Genomic DNA, 15,340 nt, shown 5'->3' with positions numbered 1-15,340 from the left:
TTGAAAAAGTTTTCCTATCCTAATCATTTTCAATAGCGCTTGTCCTTGGACCAAAACACGTCGGTATACCGAATTTCACCAAAATATCTCAATAATTGCAGTCTGTAGATTGAACATAACAAAACCAGATGGACGGACAGATAAGTTTGGATGAATTGAGAAAGTTATTCTGAATGGATTAGTATAACAAAGTGGGATCGGTTCTATATCAAATCCTTCTGCATGTTGCATACATCTGCAGAAACTTAATATGTCCTTGTATCGGAAGTAATGTCGGGCATAAAAATATTACATTCCTATTTGTACTATTTATGCCTCCGCATTCACCACCAGACAATGCGGACTTTATTAATTTCTGTAGAATCTGGTCTACGTGTTGTTCAAATTGTCAAATACATAAATACGAAGATTTCAAAACTATTCTTCGTTAAATTTCGCTAATCAAATTGACCGGGAAATTAACTATTGGTCAGGTACTGCTCTGAAATTTGCGCAGTATATTTCTACATATAGCTTATTATAAAGATGCGTTTGAAAAGTATTACCAAGTAGTTCATTAATGCATTGACAATTAAAGAAAAATATATACATATATATGTGCCAGATATGATGCATATTCAAGGTTCGCCAGATATAAGCTTTGTGACTTATTCACGGATTGGATAAGATTCGCTATATACGAATTTGAAAACTAAATAAAAGCATAACTTTTGCATATTTTTCCATCATGTAATAATATTTGCTTTATTTATTTGATTTATTATTATTGTTTTTTGTTTTCTATTTTTATTATTTAAATATTTTTGATTAATAATCACACCATCGGTGTTGGGTTAAAAGCCTGTAACTAACCAAAGCATTATAAAATTTATCTTTTCTTTCCCTACTTCTTCGCACACCGTCTAAAACTCCTATCAAATTGAATTCATTACATATTATACACTCTACATCAATACATGAATTTTAATTGAACATGAAATTCAATAAAAACTAAAAAAAAAAAAAAAAAAAAAAACATATAAAAAAAACACTGAAAAACAAAAATGAAAACAAACGAATCTTAGGACAAGGTCAAGAAATCTCATTTGATGAGAATGGAGAGATAGTAGCCATCGTTGAAGGTCATCCTAACGAAACGTCAGAAGTATTACATCCGGAAGAAGCGGAAGCTATTGATAAAGAGAATGCTATTGTCATACATGACGACCAACAACCACTTACTGACTATGAAGGTTCGATTTTGAAAGCTTCGACAACTACGTTTGGCACTAGTGCTCATCAAAAGCAAGGTTACAGTAACACGGACTCAATTGATAGGTGACATACGGTTAATCAGAATGATAACAACAATTCGGTAGTTATTGTTCTGGTCGATAATAAACCAAGTTCGATGATTTGTAAAGAGAATTCTATCGATGTGATAAGCATCGGCGGCAACACGACCAGCAGCCTTAGTGCGAATACACAATTATCGAATGGTGGCAGTGGTATCATTATTAACGGTCATGCTACCCTACAGCACAGACGTAAATCACAATTAATTACTTTCAGCGCCTCCACCTGTGATATTAAAAATAGCTTAAGTCACGAAATTATAACGCCCAACAATTGCAATACCTCGCATCTTAAAAATAATCCCAGAAATAGTTTGGTAGGCAGTATTGGGAGCGGTAATGTTATGGGAATGCCAAATCCCCGTCTCAGTTTTGCTGAAGAAGACATTATGGTTACTAACTGTCATAATGGTCAACCGAATGGTTCCTATACTGGCTCTGGTTCAGGCTCTGGATCAGGTTGTGGTTCGGGCGGTCCTGATCAGGAATTAGAAGATGAAGTTTTTCGTCGGCGTTCATTGGAAGTCGACGAGGAAGCTCAAGAAGCTTTATATGAAGAAGAATATGGTACACATATCGAAATGAAATCGAATAATGCTAACGATGACAGCGGCGGCGGTAGTTATGAAGATTCACACGCCATGCACAGTTCTTTAGGTGGAAGTAACCGCAACAGCTTGGAGAAAGACGATGACGACGATATGGAAGTTGATGTTATTAGCACAGACGTTAGTTGTTATGATCAATTATTGGGCAGTAGTTGTAATACTCGCAATGACGACGATGATATTGCTACCATTGTAGCTGATGGGGAGACTTACACAAAGTTCACAAAAAATACTTTCAAAAAAGGACTTAACGGTGTCGGTGCTTATAGCGTAAACGGTGTTACAATTGGTGGTAATAACGGTGGTGGTGATTGTAGTTCAGGTGGCATTGGTGAAAATGGCGGCGTTATATATGCCAATCCATTTATGGGTTTGTATCATATCCTATACCTTTAAGATTTATTAACACATTGGATGGTAGCTTGAAAATCATGTAAGCTTTTATTTAAATTTTTTAATTTTTTAATTTTTTTTTTTCAAATTCTAAATTTTGCAATTAACAAAGCACTTTTTTTACTTCTAATTTTTACTTATCTTAGTCATAAAACTTTGAAATATCATTATTTAGCTGAAGGAAGCTGATCGTCCGTAACTTCCAGACAAAATTCAAATAATGGGAACTCACAGCTATTAAGATCATCTTAAGATTTTTTAAAAGTATTCGCTTCATTCGCTTATACTAAATTTTTTGTAAAGTTCCTTCAAACGTGAAGAACTTTTCAATAAGTGCATTAAGGCTTTCCACAATCCCATTATCTTTTTGCCTGCTTTGCGAGATGTTGTCGTGACACATCGATACAATGCAAAGGTCACAAATTATTCACAAAAGCTTGACTACGTTTCAAGAACGTCGCCCATATAGTCGATAAATCGGAATTGTCAGCAAAACCTCCGCACACATTCACTATATTTTTTGTATTTTTTGCGTTTACCTACCTGCGAGAAATTCTCTTCTATTAAATCGAATTCAAATCGAATTAACTACAAAGATTTTTAGTTGATGTCTGAGAAATTTTAATGATGAACTCATGCCAACGACTTAAAATGCCAAAAGAGTTTAGCAAGAATGGCGCAGGCACCGCTCTAAAAAATTTAATTCTTCATCTCAAAGAAATTTTGAAAAAACTTTTAAAATTATTCAAAAGTCGACAGAATACTTTAAATAACTTGTATAATCCATAAACAGGGTTCGATTTTGATAATAAGCTAAGAGCACTCAGATTATATATTAGGTGTACAAATAAAAGCTCGACCTTGAAATTTTTCTGTTGTAATCAATTCTACCGAAATTTTCGCTATAGGGAACTTGGAATTTTTTGCTTGTACGACATGAGTTCCCGTTGTCTACAGGTCGTCGTTCAACCTACGTAAAGAGATGAACGTTAAGTAGCAACATTCAAGCCATTGGTTTCTTTTTTTTTTTGTCTTTTTAATTGGGTTAAGGCGGAAAAAAGTTCAGCCGCAGCTACGAAAATGATTAGTTTGGGCCGGGAGTGATAATGCAGTGAGCTGCCAAGCAATCAGATACTGGTTTCTGAGATTTTAGGCAAAAAATTATAGTCTTGAAAACAAACAGCAAAAGCAACCGAGGAGGGAAGCTTTTCCAATCTAACGGTTTATTTTCTAAAATTGTCTCTTGCTGATTGTTACTGAGGCACACAGACCGATGCCGCAGCTCTGCAAAGGTAAAGACGCTGCGAAAGTAGATTGATGATTAGGTCATATCGAACCGGAAGTCGAGCCAGTGATGGCATCCGTCAACTACCCGACAAATGGCAAAGGACCATACATAATGATGGTAACTGCTTCGACTATGGAACTTTGTATATAAAGTATAGTTTCAATAAATATGAATTTTATCGCGAAAGGTCGAGATATTCTATTTGTGGACCTAATAGCAACATAATAACGTATCTCGGATCTCTTGGCTTTAAATCATATATAGTTTCTAGGCGTTTCCAAAAGACACGAAAGGAGCAGAATTTGTAGCAAGGGTTTAACGTGGGTTCCTGCCTGAAAGGCTTAACCCCACGGTGTGCCAAGCCACTTTAAGCGTACTACGCCCCCTGGCGAATTAGAAAATCCCCACAGAGTAGGGGTCTAAACAACACCAGAGTCCAGACACCCGCAGGCATACGTGGCTTTGTGAGGGGAGCCTCCTGACCCCCGTGGCTCCCAGTTTATTTTGCAAAGCCTTTGGCATACTTTGGGCGGTTGTTAAAAACAACCGCACTTTGCTTCGTATTCTCCATACTTCCTGGTAGTCAACACCATGAACTACTTTTCTTCGAGATATATAGGTCTCTACTACCTTCAACGTACTTAAAAACCATTCATTCATATATTTCCTAGGTAGTAACCAGCTATTGAGTGAAGAGCTCATCTTCCAACCAACCCCTCCACCATCTCTCAGAAACTCGTCGCCGAGTTAGTAGCCCAAAACCTTAAACTCTTCTTAGCCCGGGGATCACCACTGGGAGGTGAGAGTTTCGGCACATCTATGCTCGCCATTAAAGCATAGTTTATCTCCCCACGAAAGGAGCAATATTAGGTAATAAAACAGGGTATTGAAAAGCAGCAATATTAGGTGCGATAAGATCTTTCATCCAAGCAATGAATCCCTTTCCTCGCCGCCTTAGGAAATTTCAACTGGCCATACATCATTTTATCATATCTCTTGGAATAATTTGAACGTTTTGCCTTTGACTGCAAATCAGATTGTAAAATTCTAGCTTGATTTAGTCACGCTCTCACGCCTTTCGTTCCTTTTTATTTATCGGTTCGGTATTTGATCTATTTACTTTACTTCGTGAATAATCATAGATCAATTTTGAGAATGAGCGTACTTGCCCCACAAAGACGCAAGAAACGCCGGAAAGTTGCGCATTTATATATTCGTGCGATTATCCAATAAATATACCAAAAAATAAGCAGAAAACTATTATTTATATATAACGTATAATAAATATTGATTTAAAAATTGATGCAAATATTTCCAACGAACATCAACGAAGAAAATAATGTATGAATTAATGTATGATGATAATGATTAACTTACATGCCTGTAATTATTTTTATGAATTGATTCAAGGTGATGGATAGCAAAGATTCCCTTCCAAGACATATTACATAATTTGGTAGATTCTGCAGCACCCTTTAGTAGAGTTTCTACAAGAATGTACAAATTGCTTATTAAATCACGAAATTCTACTTGAAATCTATTAGTTAACTAAAAGCCTATCTAAGCATTATTGATTTTTTTTTTTTATAAATATATTTCTACTCATTTAAATGATGTAATAAATTTCTTAAAGTAATAATTTTTTGCATTTCTTTTACAGATGATGAAGGTATAGCAGAATCAGGCATGTAAATATATAAACCGAGGATACCGAAGAATCTGTTAACTTTATTGGGAAAATATTTAAAAAAAAAAAAAAAAAGAAAAAAAAAAAAAAGAGAATAAAAAGAAAGAAGAAAATTACTTCAAGAAAAAGACAAAGGCCACTGATATTAAAGGATCGTATTTTATTTAATTAGACAATAGAATCAATAAATATTTTAGACAAGGAACTGGGAAAAAAAAACATACATACAGAGAAAACTGGTCCTATTATAAGAGACAGTAGAAACTTTTCCTAAATTAAAATTAAAAAGAAAATAATTTAAAACTCGAAACTGATATGCATATGTATATATACATATACACACATATATATATATATGTGTAGAAGAATCTCTCGCCAATAAGTAACAAATAGAATGAATAATAATAATAATAATAATAGTAATGCAAATATTTTAAGTCAAAAGTAAACCCAGCAATCGACAGACAATTGAAACTATTTTACATGAATCGCGTAGAAAAGAAACTAATCGAATATTTAGTATATATATGAACTTAAGCATAGACATACAGACACAAACATACACACATACTTACATATACCCACACATACATATACACGGACAAGGACAAGGACAGATGCACACACATAAATACACAGAGACGCACATAGACATACATTAATCAGAACATATGCTAATAGATGTTTAAATTTTTTTAACCTCAATTTTTGTTTTTTCTTTTTTTTTTGTTTTAAGAACGTTTACACATACATCACGAGGCAATATTGCCGCGTACTATAATATAATTTTCAATTTAAAGTTAAATATGTATAATACTAATAATCATGACAAAAGAAAATAAAAAAAAAATAATAAAAAAATTAAAAAGCAATTATTCACATCAGCTAAGAAAAATTAGTCGATAAATTTATTTAGCCAGACATACACTTTTTATTAGCCGCAATTTATTTTTAATGAAATCGTTATAAGCAAAAGAAAAAAAAAATCAACAAAAAACAATAACACTTTCTTCCTTTTATTCATATTTTGTAAAAAAAAATATTTAAGATAACAGTAATTATTTAGTCTTACATATATATTCAAATATTTATAATCTCTTTCATTGTGTAACGATGATAATGCAATATTGTATTTTTTTTTTCCTTTCTTATTTTTAATAACCGTTAACAATGTGAAAAATAAAAAATATAAAAAACGTCGCATCTAGCCTCATAAAACCTATAAGAATAAAAATCATCGATTTATTTATTCAAAGCATTAGCGTTAGCCCGTTTCTCGTTAGATAGGCGACTTGTGCATTTATCAGGCATATTGGACTTATTCTCCATAAAACACGAATACAAAATTGCACACACAACTTATGCAGACCATTTCTGCCGACTTGATTTCACAGTCGTAAAAAAACCGTTGCCTTTTTACTGAGTGTCGTAAATTGATCTGTTGTTGATCGGCGGAATTGGAGAGGAAGAAGAAGAAAAAATACAAGTATTCTAAACAAAATTCTATCTTTCTCTTGAAAGAAAAAAAAAAAATTTGAAATAATTTCGATAACAATTTATGAGGTAAGCTTCTACCCAAAATCGTTTCAAAATATTATAATCACATAAATAAATCATACAAGTCGTGTCCTATATATTCTCGATCAGTATTAAATTCTACACCGACGTGTCTGTCTGTCTGTCTATCTGTCTGGCTGATGGCTGTGGTTTTCCTGGTGGCAAAAAAAAAGTTATCTTTTTGTTTTCAGGGCGTATCCCTTTGTTTTCAAAAAAAAAAATTTCGCTTGTTTCTCGTTACTTATTGATAGCAACAGATAAAGCGATAAAAATTTACATTTATATACTATGGGTAGTCCTTCAGCATCTCGCATATAAAATGGCCCAAGTCGAAAATTCTTTCTCATTTTATTTTTTTTAAGCATAAATTCCGGCAGTTTCTTTCTATTGAACTTTCCGATCTTCAATAGTTTCTCTTTCATCGCGCACTGCACTTCATTCTTACCTTCTTATATTAATGAAAAAGGAGTGCAAGAGAAATTAAAAGAGTGTAAATCAAAGAAAACGAACGCATGTTCTAGAAAGTTATACAAACCACGAAGAAAAGAGTACTGTCTTGCCTAAACGAGTAAGCTCGTTTAGCTTATTATCAATGACTTACGAACATTTAATAAATCTAATATATTATATAAACCAAAATGTATACAACCAATAAGAGAACTTACCTATCGACCTGTGGAATATAGTCATCCAACCTTATTTTATATTTAATCGGCTGCTACGCTCTATATAGTTTTAAGCTTAAAAAGTTTTATTTCTTAATTCCGTATATTCAACGAATCAACTACGTTGAACACTGATTTTGTAGAAGCGTCTCAGTGCATTAGGTTCTCTTAATGCTTGCCTTAGCCGTCTGCATCAAAAAATCGTTCGCACGAGCGATTGACACGCTTTCTCGAAAAAAATCAAATTGAAAAAATGTATGTGAAGCAGAAAAACGAATATGAGATTTGTAATAAAAAAATGAAGCATGCATCGGCCGGGAATCGAACCCGGGCCGCCCGCGTGGCAGGCGAGCATTCTACCACTGAACCACCGATGCTTGTGGTTAACGTTATGAATTTACTATAACAGTACACTGATGCACAGAGTGAATATATCTTAAATATTTTCTTATTGTATATTGTAATTATAAATATTGTAATTTAAGATTGATAACTGGTTTTATAAAAGAAACCCAGAGAGACAAAGCTAAAGTTTGCATTTTAGTTATGTAAAAAAATCATGGAGGTTCAATTACCAGAATCAAGAATTAACTCAGAAATTAGCAGAAAATTGAATTGTATAACTCTGGCATTACAAACTTTACTCGCTGGATTAACAGGTGGGACATATAGTAGTATGCGAGCATTTAATTGTAAGTGAACGTTTTTTGAATCTTGAATAGCCATCATTTAGGTGCTTTGCAATCCGTATCAAACGTAAATAGACTTAAATAGACACACCCAGATAACTTCAATGATTCACGTATTGTTCTCCTTTATAAAAGATATCATTAAACTGATCTCATCGCTCTTCAAAAGTTTATCTGCACTTGCTGAGCAATTTTCTAATCTGGGAATAAGCTGTCTTCAGCTTTGTTATCAAATCAATATCAGATTTCCGGTTAGGAGCCGCGATATCCCTTTTTAAATTAGGTTAGAGAAGAACCATTACCATAGTTGTAGAATACAACTCTTGCTAATGCCACAAGAAGCCAAGGCTTCCAAATAACGAGTTATAATGAAATGTCTAGTAACACAGCAAATTTAAATGCTTGAGCTGTGAACGGGGCTTCTGCTTTCACCTTGGAAAAAAGCGTCACAAGATGTATTCACAAACTGATTGACATTCATGATATGAGTCACATCATCGTGCCTACTCACAATCGCCATTTATTTTCCTAAATAATTTGCTTTAGCAGCAATTGCCTCAATTGCGTAGATCGCAGAGTGTATAACCTGGCCTAATAGTTTTTCATAACTTTTATGAATAAAAATTCATGAATTGAAAATCGTTCTGGTTTATAAATTTTAATATTTAAAAATTTCACCTTTTAATAAATAAAATTAGCATTTTATGACTTAAAAATCACATAGAAAAAATTTTTTAAAGAAAGCGTTACTTAAGGATATTGAATTAATTTGAAATTAAAATATTTGGTTCAATACAATGTAAAATGTTAAAACCCTTATGTAATACGCAAACTTGTGAAACACCACATTCCACCAGAAATTTTGAAAACTATCAAGCAAAGAGAAATAAATAAATTAATTATCATCAATTGAAATGATATCAAGGGCCTTTACCTTAACTGCATTTTCATGTATATTGCTTATGCAAATGATGATTTTACCTTGAAGTTTCTCTTGTAGTTGCGGTACATTTAGAAAGTCTAACGATTTGTCTCCAAATTGCAGGGACACGTACGGTATATTAATGCTATGAGGTAAATGCACACGATTAAAATCTGAAATATTGCGTATGTCTAATATTAGCATTTTTTCGGGTGTATTGCGTAACATGTAAGTTAAATCATTCGCACTAATGTGAGGGCACATTTCTTCTTGCAGATCAGCCAGTGTAATATCGGATGTAATGTCCTAATAAAATACAAATACAGTTAGAAATGTTTGAGAGTACATCTCATTCTTTTTTACACGACTTTCCAAATTATTTCCATCCAGAAAACTAAATTAAATCTCATTTTCATAGAGTAGAAAAAACGAAGTTCCATTAAGCAAAATTTTCTACATAAAGTTATGCCCTTAGCAATGAGAACGGAACCTATAATTTATTGCATCTACACATAATTTCGAGCCATATTGCTTCAAATGCGGTTAACTGCTTTTGCATTTGCACATTTATTGAACATACAGAATATTATGCGTTCATTCAAAACTATGAAATTATGCATGGAAGCAATAGTTCTATGCCTTTTTTAATAGAACAAGTTGAACGCGTAAAAAAGAATTAGATGCACATTGGAAGGTATAATAAACATACAAATGGTCCCAATTCGTGATCTCTATTAACATAAAAACGGTGCGCTATACTCTTGGGAGTAATTTCGTACATTTTTTGAGATTCGACAACGCAATTTTCCATTACAATGTCTGGTAAATCGGAGAAGAGCAAAATGCATTCATTAAAACCTGAAGCCAATAAAGTGCTTTTCAATTGTTTCAATATTGCGATACCAATGAAAAGCGGATAAGAGTTATCACCAAGCATAAGTTTGTCCCATAAATGCAAAATTTTATGTAATGGAAAAACATCTGCAAAAAGAAAAATAAACTTTGTTAATTATAAGAAATATGAAAGGAAATTGCTACGTACGCGAAAACATGGTTAAAAACCACGGTATGGCAAACAGTTCTGGTATAAAACAAATGCTTACTAAATGTTGTGCCAATACGGGCTCATGGAATGCCGTCAGTTGCTTAAATTTACACAAATACTCCTTAATTACGGCGGAGTTGTCCTTTAAGAAGAACCACTGCAGGTAACGCGCTATAAATTTAAATACGCTCAAAAAAGCCAATTCCTCATTATTGAAATTTAGATATAGGAAAGGTGCTGTCAAGGAATCCAAGCCCTGCCAGTATACATACTGTGGGTGCGCAGTAACCCAGGCTTTCAATAGGCGTTTCAATTTACGATGACCTTCTGGCGAAGAAAGCAATTCATCGTACTGATGGCAGCGCGGAATATCAACTTCAATCTAAGAATTATTTCATCTTCTATTAATTATTGCAATATATTAAAATGTATAAACTAAACAAAGTATTAACCTGACGATCCGTTGAGGTGGGTGTAAATTTATCGATTTTCTTGTAACTACCATTTGGTATGACATCTAAAAGACAAGACCATATTGGGCCTCTTAATAGCGGTGGTATGTCAATTGCAGCTTCATTGCGTATTAAGTCTGCCGTGTAAGGATAACCCTATAAAAATAGATCAAATTTTATTTCACGTAAGAGAAAGTTTAAACAACGTTACCGTCAATAGCTTGGAGAAGAGCCTTACTCTATAAAATTGATATTCAATATCTTTTTCACGTATTACCAATGGTAGCTGATCCATACCAACTCCAAAGATATAAGGAAATTTTGGACAATGAATAAGCGGATAATAAGCCGTGGCTGGTAGGCCTTTTAACCGTTCAATTAGGTTTTGCAGTTTGAGTGGTACCACACGATCGTCCATTAAATATGATTGGCTACGTTTTGGACCAATTATGTTACCATTTAAACAAACAACCTGCGGTATCGAAAGAATTGGTGCTTCGCTACGTATCAGTCCCTCTTTTTTAAGGTCAGCTTGCACATCGCCACCGGCCAATTGCCACCAATAATAAATTTGTTCTAATGGCATACGTAAGAGCAACACTGACGATTTTTCATTAGGTGCTATTTGATAACTACTTAAATTGTCTTTAAATAATGGCAGCTGCAATAATGCTGACGGTAGAGGTCTTTCGGTAGGTCTAACTGCCAGACAGCTTTCAATCATAGAGCATAAATCTTCGCTCAGATTTTGATATAATTCTAATCGATTATGTTCCCGCGCAATTTTCTCAAAAACATTGGGTGCCTGGCAAAATGATAGAATTTTTCTCGAGATATTGGATATTTTTAGATTTGGCCAAAAAGTACATTGCAGCAACAGCTCCGCTATAATTACACCCAAAGACCAAACATCACTTTTTATATTATTTTTCGAGCCCATCAACCGTTCCGGTGGCATATACTTTATATTACCAATAGGAAAGGGCACATAATCACCTCCGTTCGTTAAATAGTAAAGCCCATAATTGAAGAGTTTAACATTATTCGATGAATCCAATAAAATATGCCTGGGTTCTAAATTGTGAACCACAATTTTGAATTGGTGCAATTGATTTAAAGCAAGTGATATTTGATAAAATATACGCAGCACCTCATTTGTGCCCAATGGTTCTTTGGCTTTGTCTTGCAAAGTACATCCACCATATTCTGACACCACTATAGTTCTTTCTGCAACAATATAAATACAAAAATCAGGGGCGTTTTTCATACCCTTCACCTATACATATGTCCAAAATCACCATGTTTGCCTCTAATTACATCCAAATATTGGCATAAATTTGGATGTTTAATTTCCTTTAACCTTTGTGATCTGCCCAATATTGCTATAGAGTTTGGTGTCAAAGGCAGACCATTGCTGCCACACACTTCCCCAGGATGCGTCTTAGCAAAAAATGTAACAGCAGCAAACAATGATTCCTGCCTGTTTACCATAATTTTTGTCTCCCGAACTTTTATCTTATACACAATTTAGACTATTATCTTTATTTTAACCATTGCAAATAATTTGAAAAAAAAATATCAAATCTTCTATTCAAGTAAATCTAAATAAACAAACATTCCTGGCTTAATAGCCAGGGATGTTTGTAGTAGTGGCTAGTATTTCAAATAACAATTATCTAAGTTATCTTCAGCAGTAATACATAAAATTCGTATCATCAATTGCTCTATAATAGATATATCACTGTTTGACAGATTTCTGTTTTATTATATCTCATATCATATTTCATTTTCGCTTGTTTCGTACTTTTCATGCACCAAAAAAAACGCATAAGGTGGTGCATAAACATCTTTATCCGCTAATTCCATAACTATTACGTCGATACTTATTGAAAAAAGTACACTTGGCTTCAACTTCTACCTTCTTACTAAGGAGGGTCAATTATAAAAGACTTGGAACATTCCATAAAAATATACTTTACAGCCGTGCGATACGTTACACAAACTATCAGATCTTATTGAATACTTTTCAGTTCCGTATACTCTTTAAATAGTGCAAGGAATTCATCCCTTACAACAATATTTCTTCTTTACATATGCTCGCAGTGTAATGCTTTCGCCCTCACATTCTACATCCGAACTGCCAGAATATGGATCCTTGGAACACTTAATTCAGTAAACTTGGTACCACATTTAAATTATAAGTCATGAGTAAAATAATTGCATGTGTATAGCTTGAAGATTGTGTTCTAAAGAATTATTCATTTCAGTTTTAGTAATAACTTATTAAAAATCCGTAATCTGCTGTTTCTAATGTTATTAAAATTTATTACTTTAACATTCCAGACCTTTACAATTATTTTAAGCTACTAAACACATTTTACATAAACAGATGAATATCTTAATATATAACATAATTTTTGTTAGAAAAGTCTTCTTGTTTGTCCTATTTCAAAAAGTTCTCCTCATTTACAACAACCGCCTCTTTTTTTAAAGCGAAATCATATTCAATATCTACCGATGGTTGGTAGCACTGAGTTAATACTAGTTTCTAAGCGAATTTTCAAAAAGTCATATTCGCCAGTATGTGAACGAATTCTGCCTCTTTTGTAGATAGATGTGCTTACAGATTGCACGTGTCGAACAAATATTTGATTAAATATGTTGAAGTGGGGTAAGATGTTTAATTTTTTATATAAATGTTAAATTGGATTTGTGGCAAAATTAAGTTTTAAAACTTTTTGATATTTGTTATATTATTCATAAAGTTTTGATGTGATAATAAATAAGTTTTCATCAACGTAGTAAAATGCATGTTATAATAAATTTTATATTTCCCAGGTTTAAAAAAAAAGCCATCACAGATGTTTGTGTGCGAAGAATTCATGAAGTTATGTATGCTTCTTTGAGTCGTAAAAATCTTAAATAATTTTGTCTGCGGAAATTATTCAGCGAGTGCATCCGTACACAAGTTATTTACGTTAAAAAAACTTTGCAAAATGGATGGCTAGTAGGTAAGTTTTGTAGAAATATGTATGAATGTTTCGTCAAATGGTACAAAGTATAGAAATATTGATTCGAATAAGTGATGATAAATTTTATATGTTTCCTTTTGCGGTTTCCACCTGAAGCTTGCTCTAGTGAAGGTTTTAGGATTGTCTGATAATTTTCAATAGTTTATTGGTTATTTATTTTATTTACGGCTACCTAATTTCTAACTATTCGCTTCACTATCTTTTCTGTATAGGTGTATCATATAAATGAACGAACTGCGGAAACCTCTTAAAGAAGCCACGTGCTTAAGAGAATATTTGCATAAATATGTGAGAGGTAAGATATTCGTTTTACTTCTGTGTACATACATATGTAAAGTTTTCAATAATGATGACAAAGATGACGAGACTGATTTTTAATATTTTGTTTGATTTTATGTATTTTTCATGAAATTGTTAAAATATTAAAAATTGAAAAGATGTTTAGTATTCTTCTGAATTTTTGAATCGATTTCATTTCAATTTTGGAGAAATCGTGTATTAACAAGTTTTCACATCTTACAGATTTTTGGCGGAGAAACTGCTAAGGCAACTGTGAAGGCTTTAACTTTAGCCCTGCGAACCTCATGAGCATTGGTCTTATTTTCAAGGCGGAATTCGATACACCGATTTCTGCAAGAATTATATTATAAAATAACTGGTACGTTTTTTAATAAAAATAAATCAACGAAATAATAAAAAGTGTGATGAGCGATAAAGAATCACAGACCTGTGCTGATTCAAATGACGAAATTATGATTCTCTGACACCTTTGCCTAAATTTTTAATAAAAAGTTTTTACTATAGGGTAAAATAACTAATATATAATTTTCCTTTAGATGATGCCGCAAAGGATTACATAATATGACTGAGTGCAATGATAAACTTTCTCTTTGAACTGCTGCGATTAAGGTTTGGGAACTTGATATATGCTCTGTTTCAAAAAATCTGATTGTACTGTGAAAGATAAGAATAAAAATTTGAAATCAAGTAATATTTGTTTTTCTTCCTTGTACTAGTAAAAAAGTCAATAGTTCGAAATCTTACAAAATCGCCATTTATAAAGACCGCCAGAGTTCTCAGGTCCTCTCGACTTGCGTGGGTTCATTCGCTCACGTGCTGTGTTTTTCTTTTGTGAATTATATTTACAAGCATCTGTTTCATTTATTGAATTTGCGCAATTTTTTTAATAAATTGCCCTTAGTCTATAGACTAATAATTGGTTCCTGTTATATACTACTTTCCGCAACTTCTGGCTGAAGCCATGTCCGATTTATGTGTCGCCAGCAATAGAAGAAATGAAAATTCATTTTTTTTTTACATTGTAAGAACTTTATTTATGGTAAAAAAATGTGTGGCGAACTAGAAACCCACTGTATACATCAAAGGTAATATTTTAATTAAATTCATTTAAAATTTGATGCATTTTTAAGCATCAATATGATGACGGGCACCTGGCTTATCGGCCAAGAAATCGCTGAACTGCTGATATGGCGTCGAGCCTAAAGGCAATTCTTTCCATAGGTCCGGAGTTAAGTAGGCATAGGTTTTTGCTATAGCAGCATAAGTAGCCTTAGCAAAATTACCCAAGGTTCCGGTTGAACCGCGGGCAGAAGTGTAACAATCCTCAATACCAGCCATCATAAGCAATTTCTTAGGGACGGGGGCAGA

At 33.2% G+C, this 15,340-nt stretch overlaps 3 protein-coding genes, 1 long non-coding RNA gene and 1 other non-coding gene across 8 annotated transcripts in view; 2 read left to right on the top strand and 3 right to left on the bottom strand.

Annotated features, from left to right (window-relative positions):
* LOC119640734 (tyrosine-protein phosphatase 10D) overlaps nt 1–5,603 on the top strand; it is a 131,219-nt gene extending 125,616 nt beyond the window's left edge. For 2 of the 3 annotated variants that reach the window (XM_038038958.1, XM_038038951.1), the window contains one exon: nt 5,284–5,603. In XM_038038958.1, the coding sequence (XP_037894886.1) occupies nt 5,284–5,315 (32 nt within the window). In that variant the 3' untranslated portion in view covers nt 5,316–5,603. Of the gene's footprint in view, nt 1–1,064; nt 1,423–5,283 lie in introns of those variants that run through there. The other variant, XM_038038942.1, reaches the window with a different exon arrangement.
* Nucleotides 5,604–7,838: 2,235 nt separating this feature from the next.
* Trnag-gcc lies at nt 7,839–7,909 on the bottom strand. The gene has a single exon. It is a non-coding gene; the product is annotated as a tRNA-Gly (tRNA).
* Nucleotides 7,910–8,985: 1,076 nt separating this feature from the next.
* LOC119636509 (TBC domain-containing protein kinase-like protein) lies at nt 8,986–12,210 on the bottom strand. 2 transcript variants are annotated; one of them, XM_038031893.1, is made up of 7 exons: nt 11,939–12,210; nt 10,852–11,867; nt 10,641–10,796; nt 10,186–10,570; nt 9,853–10,124; nt 9,156–9,449; nt 8,986–9,090 (listed from the first exon to the last, which is right to left on the bottom strand). In XM_038031893.1, the coding sequence occupies exons 1-7, from the start codon at nt 12,129–12,131 to the stop codon at nt 8,986–8,988; spliced, it is 2,421 nt and encodes an 806-aa protein (XP_037887821.1). In that variant the 5' UTR covers nt 12,132–12,210. The 2 variants fall into 2 exon arrangements, with proteins under 2 accessions (XP_037887821.1, XP_037887829.1); XM_038031901.1 differs by lacking the exon at nt 8,986–9,090 and having other exon boundaries at nt 9,291–9,449; nt 9,923–10,124.
* A 1,236-nt stretch (nt 12,211–13,446) lies between these two features.
* Nucleotides 13,447–14,656, top strand: LOC119643881. Its single transcript, XR_005248461.1, has 4 exons — nt 13,447–13,651; nt 13,885–13,967; nt 14,195–14,330; nt 14,509–14,656. It is a non-coding gene; the product is annotated as an uncharacterized LOC119643881 (long non-coding RNA).
* Nucleotides 14,657–14,978: 322 nt separating this feature from the next.
* Nucleotides 14,979–15,334, bottom strand: LOC119644227 (40S ribosomal protein S2-like). Its single transcript, XM_038043761.1, has one exon. It carries the CDS (start codon nt 15,311–15,313, stop codon nt 15,098–15,100), a length of 216 nt encoding a protein of 71 aa, XP_037899689.1. The 5' UTR covers nt 15,314–15,334; the 3' UTR covers nt 14,979–15,097.
* Between the last annotated feature and the right edge of the window lie 6 nt (nt 15,335–15,340).

This window comes from Glossina fuscipes, unplaced genomic scaffold, assembly GCF_014805625.2.
Source record: "Glossina fuscipes isolate IAEA_lab_2018 unplaced genomic scaffold, Yale_Gfus_2 0, whole genome shotgun sequence".
Lineage (NCBI taxonomy): Eukaryota > Metazoa > Arthropoda > Insecta > Diptera > Glossinidae > Glossina > Glossina fuscipes.
This window is presented reverse-complemented; position numbering and strand designations above follow the sequence as displayed.